The following is a 17,166-nucleotide window of genomic DNA, read 5'->3' on the forward strand; positions in this document are numbered from 1 at the left end:
TTTCAGTGTATCTATGATATTGATATAGCTTATTGTACTAATTTGACATACTATTCTACCTTCACAATCTCCATCAAATTAGCAGGTGCACTGAAGATTGAGAACTTCTCGCCAAGCATATGGGTATTTAATAATTTGCAGTTGGTCCCCAATCTTGAGAGCAGAGGCAAGGGTCTCCACTAACTGAAGGGCTGACAGGCCACCCGCCAGGGTCCAAATGATCTTGATAATAGACTCATGTTATCCATATATTGTTCCAAAGACAGCCAAGAGACTCATAAATATCACATAATGACTTATCACATACATGAAAAAGCAGAGTTCATTACACAAAGCGTTGGGAATACAACTGCTAATTTATGCTCTATACACTGTCTCTCAAACACTACCCACTAAGGTTGTCATTAAACAAAGACCAACCAGGTCAAGTTTGTCCTAAATTAATCATTGACCTCATGTTGTCTAACCAACAGTACCTTACTAAGCAATTACTAGGGAAGTAAGCTGGAGTCTTGTGGCCTAATTAAGGCATTAGCGACCAGCTCCTGTAAGCCTGGGATGAAGTGGCAATATCTCTGTCACGGCTGACATCCTTTAAAGTTTACTGCTGTATTAATGGCCTTTTACGGTCTCCCCTGCCAAAAGTGCACTTGCTGTCATTGTGAGGCATATTGTTTGCTAAAAGGGGCTTGGAGCCCTCCCATCGCTTACCCATTGTTAGCTTCATTGTCACTCCTATTTGCTGCCTCCTAATTGTCACACCCTCTTCTTTCATTTGAAGCATGGACCAAGTACTGATTGATTTAGTTTGGTTAGTGTCCTTCCACTGTCCATTCACTACTTGTTGTGATTCAGGTACTGTTTTCTTTATTCTTCCCACCTGTGTTGCTTCTTCCCCTACACCCTCATTAATGCATTCTCTACCACCTCCCACCCACTGTTAGTGTGGCTTCTTACCCTCCCACTCCCACCCTTTTCCTTGTTGCTACTTACCCTTGTCCATGTTGCTTTTTTCTTCCCACCACCGCCCTCCTGTTGTTTGTGTTGCTTCTTCCCTCCCATCCTACTATTGTCTCTGTTGCTCCCCACCCACCATAAGCAAAAAAAGCACTATGACAGGCCCTGCCAACCCCGGCTTTTCTTCAAGAAAATAAAACTTTCTTAGATGAGATGCACTGGGAGTTACCTCCAAATGTATTCAGGAAATGTGAGCACTTTTCTGTCAGATTTGCCATGGTGCACATCTCGGACTTAGAAAGAAGAAAATCTAGCCGACTTGGCTTCTAACTATAATACAAAACAGCAAAAAGAAGATCAGGGCACTAGAAAACCTGCACCAATCAAGCTAGTATAATAATGTGAATAAACAAAAATGTGGTGCAAAGAGCCAGGGACGTGACCTTCATGCGTCCCTAGTATTTGGTGTGACCCAAAAAATGCAAACAACAGAAATAGCTCAGCACACAACTCAAGTTCATGTATTATGGACAGAAGTATATGTCAAAATCAATAAACAAACAGGTATGTGATATATCCCAAAAGATTCACGACGCGGCGCGTTTCGTCCCATCGGGACTTCTTCAAGGCTACAAAGATATATATACAGGACATACATTATTATATACAGTACTTTCTCAATACCTTTGTATGTACAGTCAAAGCCGTGGATCTATACGGACTTAGGGATATATTCATATAACAGGGAAACTCTGTTAGATCCTCCTTAATTGTATTATTGATACTTCCTATTTGTTATATGAATATATCCCTAAGTCCGTATAGATCCACGGCTTTGACTGTACATACAAAGGTATTGAGAAAGTACTTTAGATCTCTTATTGATAATTGTCTTTTTTATGTATTTTTAATTGTATATAATAATGTATGTCCTGTATGTATATCTTTGTAGCCTTAAAGAAGTCCCGTTGGGACGAAACGCGCCGCGTCGGCTATGAATTGTATGCTGTACTTTTAAATCGGGAAAACTTGAACAACAAAATAAAGAAAAATTCATCATCAAGATACTGAAGTTTATCATGAATCTTTTGGGATATATCACATACCTGTTTGTTTATTGATTTTGACATATACTTCTGTCCATAATACATGAACTTGAGTTGTGTGCTGAGCTATTTCTGGTTTTTGGCTTCTAACTATGTCCATCAGTGTTTTCACTGCCAAGATGATTATCCCAATGGGGAGACAGTGGAAATTCCACTGTGATGGAAAACCACAATCCCCGACCTCTAAGTGATGCATGGGATGCAAAAAGCAGGTGGTCCAGAAACTTCAATCTTTTGGTGGATTTCCCATAACAAACCACCTCAATAAGTCTGTCATTGATCTCACTGCTGATTGAGCAACTGTTTCTCTCTGTCATCTATCACTTAATTAATGGCACAGAAATGCATCCAATATCAAAGAGGTGGTTAGAATTCGACTTGAATTTATTTTTCTGGTGCAGCTTGTGATTTTGGAATCAAAAGGATATATGCAGTTTTTTATGTGTAATTTTTGCAACCAAATAATTTCTGTTATTTGTTTTTAGGAATTGTGAAGGGCGGAATATTCGCTACAGAACGTGCAGTAATAATGTAGGTTGCCTTATTTTTCTTTTTTCTTCTGAATCCAAGCCAAGACATAGAAAAATGTGAATTTTAATATAACCAGCACATTTTGTTAATCTCTTGTGCCTTGTTTTCTTCTCACTATTTTTTGTTTGACTTAATTTTATTATTTGGGTTTTCGCCTAATTGCCAACACTAGGTTTTAATTTACACTTCCCGAATGCTCTCTGGTATGCTGCACTCTGGTGCCAATACGTGATTCAGAATGTTTTATATGCATTGCAAGGATGTTACACTTTTGAGAGGGTTTGCAAACACTTGGTTTTTATGTAGTCCGTGTTTTTGTATTTCAGTTTTAGAATGTTTACAAGGACGAAAGCAAAGAAAGAAATACGAACAAATCTTTAATGGTTTTTAAGCCGCCATCTCTAACCTTTTCCGTAAAGACAAATACGAAATCGCATTGACATTTACAATTGCAAGCATTTAGATAACAGTAGCCAGAAATTAATTTGAAGATCAAAATGGTTTCTTATGTGGTATTGCTTTTTGTGTACCGCTATGGACAACTTTAGCTCTCTCTCATTAACAGCTTTGTAACCAGTATTTACTGTCGACCCTTCTACCCGCTGCAGGTTTGCTGCCTACTGCCCTCTTCTATCACATTTGCTTAGCCTATGCTTATAGAATGGCAGCACAAACATCGGCAAAGCCAAAAGGGGCCAACAACGTTTAGGAATATTATTTTGTATTGTTTCAAGATGACTCTGACTGGTACATTACAGGTAGACCAAACATGAGAGCCATCTTTGAAATGTACGAAATAATGTTCTTAGATAACCATCCCATTACATTTAGATGCAGCGTGTAGACGAAACATGAGAGCCACCTTTGCAATGTATGAAATAATGTTCTTCGACAACCATCCCATTACATCTAGATCAATCAAACAATCAATCAAAAACATTTGTAAAGCGCGCTACTCACCCGGAAGGGTCTCAAGGCGCTAGGGGGAGGGGACTGCTACTGCTCGAACAGCCAGGTCTTGAGTTGTCTCCTGAAGGCGAGGTGGTCTTGGGTCAACCGAAGGTGGATGGGGAGGGAGTTCCATGTCTTGGCCGCCAGGAAGAAGAAGGATCTGCCTCCGGCTGTGGCCCTTCGGATGCGTGGTACGGCGGCGAGGGCGAGGCTGGCAGACCGTAGCTGGCGGGTGGGCGTGTGGAAGGTCAGGCGGTCGTTGAGGTACTTGGGGCCCAGGTCGTGAAGAGACTTGTGTGCGTGGGTGAGGAGCCTGAAGGTGATCCTCTTGTTGACGGGGAGCCAGTGCAGGTCCTTCAGGTGGCTGGAGATGTGGCTGCGTCGGGGGATGTCCAGGATGAGTCGGGCGGAGGCGTTCTGGATGCGTTGGAGTCTTTTCTGTAGCTTGGCTGTTGTTCCAGCGTAGAGGGTGTTACCGTAGTCCAGTCGGCTGGTGACGAGGGCCTGGGTGACCGTCTTCCTGGTTTCGGTCGGGATCCATCGGAAGATCTTGCGGAGCATGTGGAGGGTGTGGAAGCATGAAGAGGAGACGGCGTTGACTTGTCTGGTCATCGAGAGGGAGGAGTCCAGGATGAAGCCCAGGTTGCGTGCGTGGTCTGTCTGCTTGGGGGCGGTGCCTAGGGCTGGGGGCCACCAGGAGTCGTCCCAGGCGGATGGTGATGGTCCCAGGATAAGGACTTCCATCTTGTCTGAGTTCAGTTTCAGGCGGCTGTTCTTCATCCACTCGGCGACGTCTTTCATCCCTTCGTGGAGGTTGGTTCTGGCAGTGTCGGGGTCACTGGTGAGGGAGAGGATCAGCTGGGTGTCGTCGGCGTAAGAGATGATGTTGAGGTTGTGTTGGCGAGCGATGATAGCGAGGGGTCTCATGTAGACGTTGAAGAGGGTGGGGCTGAGTGATGATCCTTGCGGGACGCCGCAGATGACTTCGGTGGCCTCCGATCGAAACGGGGGGAGGCGGACTCTCTGTGTTCTTCCGGCGAGGAACGAGATGATCCACTTCAGTGCCTTCTCCTGGATGCCGGTGTTGCTGAGGCGTTGGACAAGGGTGCGGTGGCAGACAGTGTCGAACGCTGCGGAGAGGTCCAGGAGGATGAGTGCCGCAGTTTCCCCGTTGTCGAGCAGGGCTCGGATGTCGTCGGTGGCTGCGATGAGGGCGGTCTCGGTGCTGTGGTTGGCTCTGAAACCGGACTGCGAGGGGTCGAAGGATCCATTCGTCTCGAGGAAGGCAGCAAGCTGTCTGTTGGCGATCTTCTCGATGACTTTGGCCGGAAAAGGGAGGAGCGAGATGGGGCGGAAGTTCTTGAGATCCGTGGGGTCTGCTGTTGGTTTCTTCAGTAGGGCGTTGAGCTTGGCATGCTTCCAGCTCTCCGGGTAGGTGGCGGTGTTGAAGGAGGTGTTGATGACGTCTCGAAGATGGGGTGCGATGGTGGAGGCAGCTTTGTTGAAGACGTGATGGGGGCAGGGGTCAGTCGGAGATCCGGAGTGGATGGTATTCATCGTGTGGGCTGTGTCTTCTGTGGTCACTGTGGTCCAGGTGCGGAGAGTGGCGGTGGGGGGCGTTGGTTCGGCGCTTGGGTGCGAGGGTGGTGTGCCGAAGCTGTTGTGGATGTCGGCAATCTTGCGGTGGAAAAACGAGGCGAGGGAGTCGCAGAGATCTTGTGAGGGGGTGATGTCGTTGTTGCCGGTACTGGGGTTGGAGAACTCCTTGACGATGCTGAAGAGTTCCTTGCTGTCGTGGGCGTTGTTGTCCAGTCGATCCTTCAGAGATTTCTTCTTGGTGGTGCGGATGAGCTGGTGGTGCTTGCGGGTGGCGTGTTTGAGGGTGTTCATGTTGTCGGTGGTCTGGTCGAGGAGCCAGGCTTTCTCGAGGGTGCGGCAGGTCTTCTTGGAGTCCTTGAGTTCGCTGATGAACCAGGGGGCCTTCTTGTTTCTGGGTTTGCTGGGAGGGTTCTTTAGTGGTGCGAGGTCTTCGGCGCAGGCGGTCAGCCACTGCGTGAGGTTGCGGGCTGCAACGTTGGGGTCCGGTGTGCTGGCAGGGGGGTTCTGGCTGAGGGCGGTGGTGAGCTGGTCGGTGGTGATCTTGCTCCAGCTTCTGTGAGGGGCCTGTTGCGGGTGGTGGTGGGTTGTGGCTTTTCTGAAGCTGAAGTGGACGCATCTGTGGTCGGTCCAGTGAAGTCCGGTGGAGTGGTTGAAGGTGACGTGCTTGCTGGATGAGAAGACGGGGTCAAGCGTGTGGCCGGCGTAGTGGGTGGGGGTATTGACCAGTTGCTTGAGTCCGAGGTTGGCGAGGTTGTCCAGCAGGGTGACGGTGTTGCGGTCCTTGTTGTTCTCCAAGTGGAAGTTGAGGTCCCCTAAGAGGATGTAGTCGGTGGAGGGGAGGGCGTGTGGGCTGATGAAGTCCGTGAAGTCTTCGCTAAATTGTGTGCGTGGTCCGGGGGTCTGTAGACGAGGGTGCCTCTGAGGGTCGTCTTTGGGTCGGTGTGAATCTGGAAGTGGAGGTGTTCGGCGGTGGCGTAGTTGTCGTCGGCGTCGGTCGTGATGCGGATGGTGTTCTTGTGGACGATGGCGATGCCTCCTCCGGTCTGGTTGACGCGGTCCCTCCTGATGATCTTGTATCCATCCGGGATGGCGATGGCGATGTCGGGGGCTGAGGAGGCGTTCATCCATGTTTCAGTGAGGAAGGCGATGTCTTTTGAGGTTGTGTCCAGGAGGTTCCAGAGTTCGACAGCGTGTCTGTGGACGGAGCGGGTGTTGAGCAGGATGCACTGGAGGTGCTTGTTGCTGGGATTTGGCTTGGCTGGCGCGGTGTATGTTCGGAGGCAGGTGAACTTGCAGGTTGTGCAAGTGAAGGGTCCGTGGAAGCGTTTCGGGGCGGCCCGGCAGCAGGTGGTGTTCTGGCCGGTGTTGAGTGCGTTGAGGGTTGCGGCGTCGTAGGTCCGTCGTGTGGGCTGGCGTTGGCGGGGGCCAGGGGTCATGGCTTGCCTTAGGTGCGTCTTCGGCGCGCCAGCGGCGTGCCCGCTGAGCGGCCGCTGCGCGGCCTCCATAAGAGGGTAGAGGGAGGGAGGAGGAGCTGGGAGGTGGGAGCGGGGTGGCCAATGGGGTCGAGGGGGGCGGGGTCGCGGGCCAACAGAGGTGAAAAAAACGGCGGGAAAAACGGAGGCGGGGGGGCAGGGAGGGGGGTGGCACAAGGGTACAGAAGGCGAAAATGAGGGACACAGGGGTACAGGCAAGGGCGATAAGGAGGGGTACAGAAGGAAAAAAAGGGAGAAGGCACAAAGTACAATCGAACAGCAGTCAGGGACACACAGGGTACAGAAGGCAAAAATGAAGGACACAGGGGTACAAGTAAGGGCGGTAAGGAGGGGATACAGAAGGAAAAAAAGGGAGAAGGCACAAAGTACAATCGAACAGCAGTCAGGGACACACAGTCAGGGACACACCAGTGCAGGGCACAGTGATCACCTGGCAAGCGGCTGGAGCAGCGGAGCGCGTTTCTCCCAGGGGCTGTGCGGCGGTGAGGGGAGCGACCTGCCTGGTGACAGGGTCAGAGGTCGCTCTCTCTACCGCTGCGCGGCCTCCATAAGAGGGCAGAGGGAGGGAGGAGGAGCTGGGAGGTGGGAGCGGGGTGGCCAATGGGGTCGAGGGGGGCGGGGTCGCGGGCCAACGGAGGTGAAAAAAACAGCAGGAAAAACGGAAGCGAGGGGGCAGGGAGGGGGGTGGCACAAGGGTACAGAAGGCGAAAATGAGGGACACAGGGGTACAGGCAAGGGCGATAAGGAGGGGTACAGAAGGAAAAAAAGGGAGAAGGCACAAAGTACAATCGAACAGCAGTCAGGGACACACAGGGTACAGAAGGCAAAAATGAAGGACACAGGGGTACAAGTAAGGGCGGTAAGGAGGGGATACAGAAGGAAAAAAAGGGAGAAGGCACAAAGTACAATCGAACAGCAGTCAGGGACACACCAGTGCGGGGCACATCGATCACCTGGCAAGCGGCTGGAGCAGCGGAGCGCGATTCTCCCAGGGGCTGTGCGGCGGTGAGGGGAGCGACCTGCCTGGTGACAGGGTCAGAGGTCGCTCTGCAATGTGACCACCATTTTGGAAGGGTGTAACTGTGCTATTTGTTCTATCATTCTAAGTTGGCCAACCTTTGTGTCTAGACGCAGCATGATCGTGGAAGTGTACAAAACTTTTTATTTACACTTTTAGCAAAATAATCGGTTACAAGAAATTATATATACATAATTGCATTGAAGATCATTCTCTGACAAATCACAATTCATAAATATAACTTGTTGCTGATCACTAGTCAAAATTTCAAAATTTTCCTTGGGTTGAGGCAAGAAGTCTGATCCAAGGTGTGGACTGAGCCACATCACTTTGTTGGCCATGGTGGTACTGTCTGCCTACTAGGATGCATCTATGAGCCAATAAAGTTTAGGCACTTCACAGATTATGTCCACAAATGAGAAGAAGGGTCTCCCATGGGTCAGTGCAGACAGAGGGATCCAACTGAGTTCAGAGAAGCATAGAACTGACAAGTGCCGTGGCATAACAGGGCCTTCATCCATGATCTATCACCTAAGCAGGGAAGCTCATCAAGGTATTGATTAGCCTACTCTGGCTTTTGGCTGGAGCAAGGTTGTTTTGGACCAATCTGCAAGGTCATCTGCAAACATTTTGCCTTCACTCTCCTGATTTCTGAACCCGATTTTATTGGCTCTTAGGACTCTGCACACTTTACCACTGCTAACCAGTGCTTATGTGCTTGTGCTCTCACCTTAAAACATGGTAGATTTGGCTGAAATTCATTTGGGACATTTAAATGACTTGTAAGCTCCTAGTAAAGTGGCACTAAATGTGCCCATGGGCCCTAAACTAAATGCTACTAGTGGGCTTGCAGCACTGATTGTGCCACCCACTTAAGTAGCCCTTTAAACAAGCCTTAGGCCTAACATTGGAGCCTGTGTGTGCAGTTTTAAACTGCCATTCCCAGCTGGCAAAATCAACCTTTCGCCAAAGCCAAACCTTCCTTTTTTATACATATAAGTCACACCTAGGGTGGGGCCTGGACAGCCCAAGGGGCAATGTATATAAAATGTTTGACTTGTACTTGTAAGTTTTACATATCCTGTTTTGGAAAACATTTTAATTCGTTTTTCATTACTGTAAGGCCTACCTCTCCATTCGCATAACATTGGAGTTGCCTTATTACATTTAATAAGCTGTAACTTCCAAATGAGAACAGGTAACCAGTTCATGTTTGGTGTCTTGGAATTGATATGACCAATCCTCACTTTTGATAAAGTTGGATTTTAAATTACAGTTTAGAAAAAAGCCACATATAGAAATCTGGCATTTTCCTACCTTAGCCATTTATTTCCCGCAGCCTGTCTCCTCTGGGTCACATGACTATGTGTAGCTGACAGTTGGGCTTTGTGTTTACTTCCTAGACAGCCACACACAATAGAGGCTTAGGTGTGCCTGGATAGGCCATCACTGGCAGGATGAAAGGGCAGAGTTGTGCACAGCCCTACTTACACATGAATAGGCTGTCTCCACACAAATGGCTTCCCACCCCATGTTGTTAGTCTGGAACAAGGGCAGGGGATACAGGAAACCTGTGCACTTCAAAGGGAAACCTCTAGATGCTTCTCCCACTTAAATAGAGGCACCTGGTATAAATATTGGAACACAGGCGACAACTCTTTGGTACACTTCTGGAGCTGTGGAGACTCTGCCAGGAACAAAGACTACTGTGCTGCTAAAAGGACAGCCACTTTGTTGGACTACCGGCTTGCTAGAAGGCTGCCTTGCTGGATTTCTGACCTGCTGCCCTCCTGCTTGAGTCAGAGGAATTGGACCTGCACCTGAACCCAGGACTCCCAGAGTTGCTCTGAAGAGGAGCTAGTATGCTGTCCTCCTGTTCAGAGCCGCAGGGACATAACAGGCTCCCAACCACCTGACCCAGCACCAAAATCCAGCTGGTGATAACCTCTGACCCCAAAATGATACCTCTTAGGTCCTGGACCCTATGTGTGGCCTCAGTGAACCTGAATTTATGCTTTTGGGGGTCTTCCCAATTGTGAACAGGATTGACCACTCACTGGGATCACCACTGCGAAGCTCCAGCCCGACCATTCATGATGACAACAGGATCTTTTCGGTACAGCAATGACCATCTGCAACACCAGGACTACTCACCGTGCTACAACTGGAACTTCCATAATGCCTCCCTGCTCCTCATGGCCCACTCCACTGCAAACAGGACTCTTTGTGCTAGACTGCTAAGGTAACGTTACAGCAGGACTACCCTGGTCATTGTATATAACTAGCACTCCATTGCGGTCAGCCTGAAATTGTGACTTTCTCGCAGTCTTGTACAACCAGATTGCTGCAAGTTGCACTTTGGCACCATGTTCACGTAATCTTTAAAATTGTATTTCTCCGGTTCTAATGATTGAATTTTTGTTGTTTTGGTCTTAATTTATTTATTAAGATTTGCACTATTTATCTAAATTGGTGTCTGATTTATCTTGTGTCGTGTTTTCACTTTAGTACTGTTTGAAGTGCAGCATAAATACTTTACACATTGCCTCTAAGTTAAGGCTGACTTCTCTGTGCTAAGCTAACAGGCAGTTAAGCATAGGTTAATGTGGGGTATTTGCTCGTGCCTCACCCTGACGATGATTGTGGTTGCTGCTTGAGTAGTGTTTCACCCCCTCAACCAATAATCCAATTTCTCATAGCTCTGTATTCACGGAGCACTAGTTTGGCGCTGCCCATCCTTAAACCCACCGCAAGTGATATCAGCTCAAGCTGCTAGACAGGAGGAGCCCAGTGAGGAGGATGGGCAAGGTCTGGCAAGAACAAGGGGCCAGCTGAGGGGAGTTATAAACTGAGGAGATGTGTCCCAGTAAATAGTTCTAAGCTTAAAGCAATTCTATTAAGGTAATTTGTGAAGACAGTGCTGTGGGGACAGTGGAAGAAGCAAAATATCTCCTTTACAATAAAGCATAATTCTGAATGCCCCATGGAGCTTTAGGCAGTAATACATTCAGCGTACACTATGACATTAGGAGCAGTGTTGGTGAGTGTGCATTATGAGTGCTCCATTAAATGGACTAGGGCACAGGCTAGTCTATACCTTCGGAAGGTTCTGTGCTATTTTATGTTACCAAAGGAGATGCCATCGTTCCTGCTAGCGTTGTGGTCAAGGTGATGGACAAAGGTCTTGTGACGGGGCTCAGTAGAAGATAATTTGGGACTGTCCTCTCTGGTACATGGCTGTCAGTGCTAGAAAGAAGGTGGTGTAGTGATGTGGGACATAAAAGCACAACTTTCTCGTGGGAGAAACTTGTCATCATCTTGGATTACAGACCTGGTTTCTGGAGTGAAGGCGATTGGTTTGTTGACTTTAACATCATGAAGGAGGTTTGTAAGCTGATCTTTAAGTGGGACAGGCCTAGAGACATTGAAGAAAGACTACCCACGGTCTCATTTCAATTTAGAAACAGTAGTAAGGCTATTTCCAAGCCTGGCATTTGACCAATTGCAATATTAAAATATGACATTCAGGAAATTATTCAGCAGGGTTATTTGGCATTGATGACGTTTGTATTATTCTATGTGCTTCTGTTAAAAAATGTGCCTTATTCCCAACCAACAGTGAGGTTCATTAGGCTGGGGTATAGTTTAAGTGGTGATTGTTGCATATTGACATTTGCCATATACTCATACTGGTAATGCATATGTGGGATATAAAATTTCCATGTAAGGTGACCCCTGTTCTTTAGGAACTGCAGTTTATTTTAATTAGTGTTGGGCGGAACTGGTGGACTTTCATCCCATGGAATTTCCCGAAGTTACATGAAAACTCTGCGAGATTCCGCGGAGTTCCACAAACTGGCAAAATTAGGCATATTGTGCAGCTCGTGCTGATTTTTAGAGCCGGGAACTCGTTTTATGCTGAAAAATCAGCACGAATGGTACCATGCAGCATGCTAGAGGGGGCTGTTTCTCAAGTTGATGTTGCTACTGCTCAAGTAGATTTTCTACTGGAGTGGCAACTTTCTGACCCGATTTGTCCCGACTGTCCTTGACTGCCCGTGTTGGGGAAATCTCACAGGAAATCACGCTAGGAGATGCCAAATCTTACTCATGCTTGCCACTCATGCTTGCCAACTTCCCATTGGCTAGCTGCTCACTAGACAAAACTCTGCCACATGGGGGTAGGTGGAATTTGGCTGGAACTCCACCAGTGGAGCAGAATTTGTCACCCACCCCTAATGTTTGTGGTGTGCTGAATACTCAGTCTTGCAAGACAGGTTGCCAAGTTTAAAGTATACTTCTGCAGGTTGTTTTGGAAGTACATATTTAACATTTATTTTTGACTCTTCATGGAGTTTAGGTAGCAGTTTGGGGAATAACTTGTATTGCCCGTCTGCATATTGATGTGTAGGTAGATACTTACTACTTGTGAATGTCTTAATATCATGGATATGGGGAAAAGTAGTACCCCATAGAGATTTGAATTTAGTACAGTTGTGTTTGTTGGTGTAAACTAGGGAAAGAGCAGTACTCTTTTGCCAAAGGTAGTATGCATGGAGCACCCTGTGGTATGTGCAGTTGGGACTAGTAGGACCCTGTGATGAGACGTTGCATTGTGGAGTACCCCATGGTGTACTAACTTTGGGAAGACCGTGATTTGAATGGTTGCATGGGGAAGTATCAGTGAAGTGAAAAGGGTAGGAAAGGCAAGTATTATGTCATGAAACGTTGCATGGGGTAGTACCTTGTGGTGTGCATAGTTGGGGAAGAAAAGTACACTGTTGTGAGAAGATGCACAGCAATGCCCCACATTATGAAATGTCAGAGAAAAGAAGCACCAGATGCAAGAAGCTGCAAAGGGAAATACCTGGTGAGTAGAAAGATGGGGAAGTTTCTTTAAACAAAACTCATTAAATCTTTAAACAAAACTCATTAAATAGACGTGGCTGGGCGGTTTTGAGCAACACCATAACTCTGCTCGAAAACCAGTTGTCACAGGCTCTGATACAGGATATGCCAAATATCTCCGACATATGTCAAAAGTTAGCTTCATCTAAGTTCAATATTAAAAGAAGACTTATGGAGAAAAATCTAAATAGTTTGCAAAAATTCCATATATCTCAATACGAGAACGGGGACAAGGTGGGCAAAATTTTGGCATACAAAATTGCTGATGATAAATCTAAAACCCTTATAAAGGAAATTAAGGGCCCAAACAATTTGGTTTACACCCAACCGGAACAGATTCTCCAGCAATTCGTCGCATTTTATAGTACATTATACACTCCAGAGGAGCATCCTGATCTGAATAAGATACAAGAATATTTAGACACTCACATAACTAAAGGAAACCAGATCGAAAACAAGGAGTTGCTCTCTGAAAATATCACTGAGCAAGAGATCAGGAAAGCAATTGCTTCACTACCCCTAGGAAAAGCTGCTGGAGAGGATACTATCCCACTAGACATTTACCAAAAATGCTCGGAGGAAATTCTACCATTACTCACTGATGTGATCAGTAATGTTGGGATAAATGGGGAGGCTCCTAAATCCTGGAACACAACCAGGATTGTCTTTTTTTAAAAAAAGGGTAAACCGGCGGATCAATGTGGATCCTATCAACCCATCTCACTCATCAATACAGATGCCAAAATTTTTGCCAAGGTACTCGCTTCCCGACTAGCTCCACTCATTCCTCTTCTGGTGTCTCCTCACCAACATGGTTTTGTTATGGGAAGAGATACTACTGCCCATATTAATATGGCCATCACCGCATTCGATGTTGCCAGGGTTGGACCCACCCCACTCGGTATGATTCTCTTGGACGCTGAAAAAGCCTTTGACCGAGTGGGGTGGGAATTTCTCTGGTCAACAATGATCACTATGGGATTCCATGGTCGATTTCTTAAATGGCTCCAGGCTTTATATAACCGTCCTTCAGCTACGCTCTGCTATGATGGGCTAACATCTTCTAGCTTTTCCATCTCCCGTGGTACTCGGCAAGGGTGTCCATTATCACCCTTGCTCTTCGCGTTATCGCTCGAACCTTTTCTCGTGGCATTACAAGCGAATCCTAATATTACCCCTTTCATACACGGTCAGAAACAATTAAAAATAACGGCGTATGCCGATGATATTGCGGTCTATTCAACCAATATTCCATCAGCTATACTGGGAATCACTGAGGAGGCTAACAAATTCGGGTTAGTCTCCGGCTATAAACTCAACTCACATAAAACACAAGTTATTCTTAATTATAAACCATCGATTCAAATAGTAGGGACCTGCAAAACAGCCACTTACCTTGGTATTAAAATCTCTTCAGACACTAATGAGATAATCAAACTTAATTATGAGACTCTTCTTAAAGAAACCGCTACAACGCTAAAAAAATGGCACAAGGTCCCCTTAAGCATGGTTGGTAGGATCAACCTAATCAAAATGAACATACTACCAAAATTCTTATATTTATTCAGGTCCATACCTCTTCTTGTTAGTAACGCATACTTTAAACGGCTTGATGGGATCCTTAGCAGCTACATCTGGGGATACAAGAAGGCCCGCAGGTCAATTAGTCTTCTTAAACTACCTATCAACCAAGGTGGCTTGACCTTTCCCGATTTTAGAGTATATTATTTCTCTGCTTTTCTGAGCCGTCTCCGTGGCCTGTTTATCCGCAACATACAAACGCTATACTGTTACCAATTCGCCCTCGGCGAGGACTCCAATATGTTTCTAGCCAAATCTACTGACCCAAACTATTTCAAACGGGTAAAATTTAAGACGATTAGAGACACGGTTAAAATTTGGCAACTTATTTTAGCCAAATGTAATACGTCTTTTTTTCATCCTCAACTGTCTCTATGGGCGAATCCCGGTCTTCCGGACATATTTCATGACGGTATATTTCATAAGTGGAAGGCTGCCGGAATCGAAACACTCGGTGACCTTTATGGTAATGATGGACTATTGGCCTTTGAGTCACTAAGAGTAATCTTTAAATTACCTTCAGTTGCACAGTTTAAATACATTCAGATACATGACTACTTAATACGCAAAATAAAGTTACTTAAAATCGAAGACTCAGATATATGGAATTGCTTCTACACTGCTAAGGTTAGATCACTTATTAGTCTAGGCTATAAAGTTCTCACATCGTTCAAAACGGACGATTGCGGGAATATCGCGGATAAATGGAGCTCCCGTTTGGGGTTGAATATCACAGCTAACCAGATATCATCTTCACTTATTAGTTTTAATCGCTCGGTCCAATCTTCCAGCTTACGTATACAACAGTATAAAACGATATTTCAGCTATATTATACTCCGGAAAAAGTTTCAAAATGGTCTAGTAATAGTTCCAGCAGTGAACGGACAAGGTACCCTAAATGTGACCTGCTAGCTGCTAATCTCGAACATATGATGTTCACGTGTCCCCGACTCACTGAATTCTGGTCTAAAGTTAGCCAGGGTATTACGCAGATTTTGACACAACCAATTATAATAAGCTTGGCTAATGTTTTGCTTGGCACTCCCTTGCTGAATCATCCATCTTTAGCCTCACAAACTGATCTTATTAATATCCTGATTGGTTGTGCCAGACTTACTATCGCTAGGGCCTGGATCTCTTGCAACCCTCCACATGTGATGGAGTGGTGGCTTCTTGTCAAAGAAATTCACACTATGGAAACTTCTCTAGCTAAGATCAGAGGCCACAAATTTTTACAAAAAACTAACAGAATTTGGGGCTCATCAACTCTAAGTAAAGACTGAGGGGGGCGGTTTTTTATGGGGTTTCTTTTTTTTTTTTCTCTCTTTGTTTTTTTTCATTGAGTCGATTCTGATAAAACTGATACGGTTGCCGATCTGTATATACATGCTCTTTATTGTATTGCCTGTTCGATTTGATCAATGTGTTTAATCACCTGTTATTCTAATTATTATGTGTTGTCCCGTTCTCCTGTCCTGATCTCAATAAAAAAATTAAAAAAAAAAAAAAAAAAAAAAAGAAAGATGGGGAAGTATACTACCCCATGTTGTTTTGGGTAATAGCCACAAGTTTCACCCGAGTGCTGTGGATGATAGTCACAAGTTTCATCTTAGTCGTCATTCTGTACAAATGGAAAGATTTTGCAGAGGTATGGTACAAGAGGGGAGTATGTGTGTGATTGTTTTGTGGTTCATTTTATTCAGTCTGCGCATAATGGAGTCAGTATGTGTTGTGTTTGAATGGAATTGTTTTATGCAGCTGTAGTGTGTTCTAAGTGAGTACTTTATTACCTGCTGAGGTCTGCTGTCAATGGATGCTCATCATAAGCAAAACCGCTCATCATCAGCAAAACTGGAATGCACAGCCAGATTTAAGAAAACACGGATGGCAGGCAGATCATTTAGCTCTGCAGCCTCACGTCTGTGGAATAAACTACCGATTGATCTTAGACAAACTGAGAATCTGCTGAATTTTAGAAAGAAGCTAAAACATGTCTCTTTCCTAGGGACTAACGGTGCCTAGTCGTAGCTTTATTCCTTTCTGCCCACATGTTTGCAAATATGCATAGCGTTCGTGGGGTAATATTAGCGCCAGGATACCCGTTGGGTGACAGAGCGCTATCCAAATACTACATACAATACAATACGATGTATGGTTGGATTGCTCTGGTGTTTGATTGCTGTGTTCTGTCAATAATGGTCCAGTATGCGTCTGCTGGAGACTGTCAACATTGTGAACATAAGACACTCCAACTTTTTCTGAAGCAGTTTTCCAAAGGGTGTGGTACTGGGTGTAGATTAGGAGCTTTCTTCAGTCTGGCACTTATTTGTGTAGGTTTGGCCAGCTAATGTGGAGTGTGTTTGACTGCTGGGCTGCTGTTTTGTGTGTTAGTGTATGGTGCACTGTATTTTCTTGTGTTGATGTGTGTGTTGACAAACTACCCTTAACATTATACAGCAGAGATTGCAGGGCACTCTTTGTAGTCCTGATGAAAGCCCTGGACTCGATTTGCCTTTGGAAACGGGGCTGAAACATATTCAATTATCAAAGAAGGTATAGTGTCATTATATCAATCAACCAATCCCTCGCATCTGATTTTATCTATGCCTGAACACCTGCTATTAATGAGATACCTGGGTTGTTGAAAGTATTGACATATTTAACTCCTGTAAGACCACAGTAGAGAAAATATCCAAAGTTCTCCCTGGAATATGGCAGAGCCCATCCTGGTTTTTCGGGACCAGAATCAGACCTGAAGAAAGAAGTGTGTCACTTATAAAGTGGTTGAGGGTCTACCTGAAAATCCTTAGATTTTCCTTATAGGAGACTTGCATCTCTTTCAAATCTTGGGTATGGAATACCATTATGTGTTCTATTAGTAAGCAGGAAGATTATATCTCTTATCTTTATAAACTCCTCTCTCCCCATTGCGAGAAGTGGTTAGCAAACCATTTACTTGGGTCACTGTGTTTGACAGCTTAGTTGTTGCCTCCTTTCTTTAACATGAGTTTGGGGAGCTTC

General features: G+C 45.7%; 1 protein-coding gene across 2 annotated transcripts in view; it reads left to right on the top strand.

Annotated features, from left to right (window-relative positions):
- The window catches only part of ADAMTSL3 (ADAMTS like 3), a 2,432,792-nt gene that overhangs the window by 1,152,203 nt on the left and 1,263,423 nt on the right, over window positions 1-17,166 (top strand). For both annotated transcript variants that reach the window (XM_085644288.1, XM_085644289.1), the window contains exon 5: window positions 2,549-2,594. In XM_085644288.1, coding sequence (XP_085500414.1) covers window positions 2,549-2,594 — 46 coding nt within the window. The remainder of the gene's footprint in view (window positions 1-2,548; window positions 2,595-17,166) is intronic.

The sequence above is a fragment of the Triturus cristatus genome, chromosome 3_1, assembly GCF_964204655.1.
Source record: "Triturus cristatus chromosome 3_1, aTriCri1.1, whole genome shotgun sequence".
Taxonomy (NCBI): domain Eukaryota; kingdom Metazoa; phylum Chordata; class Amphibia; order Caudata; family Salamandridae; genus Triturus; species Triturus cristatus.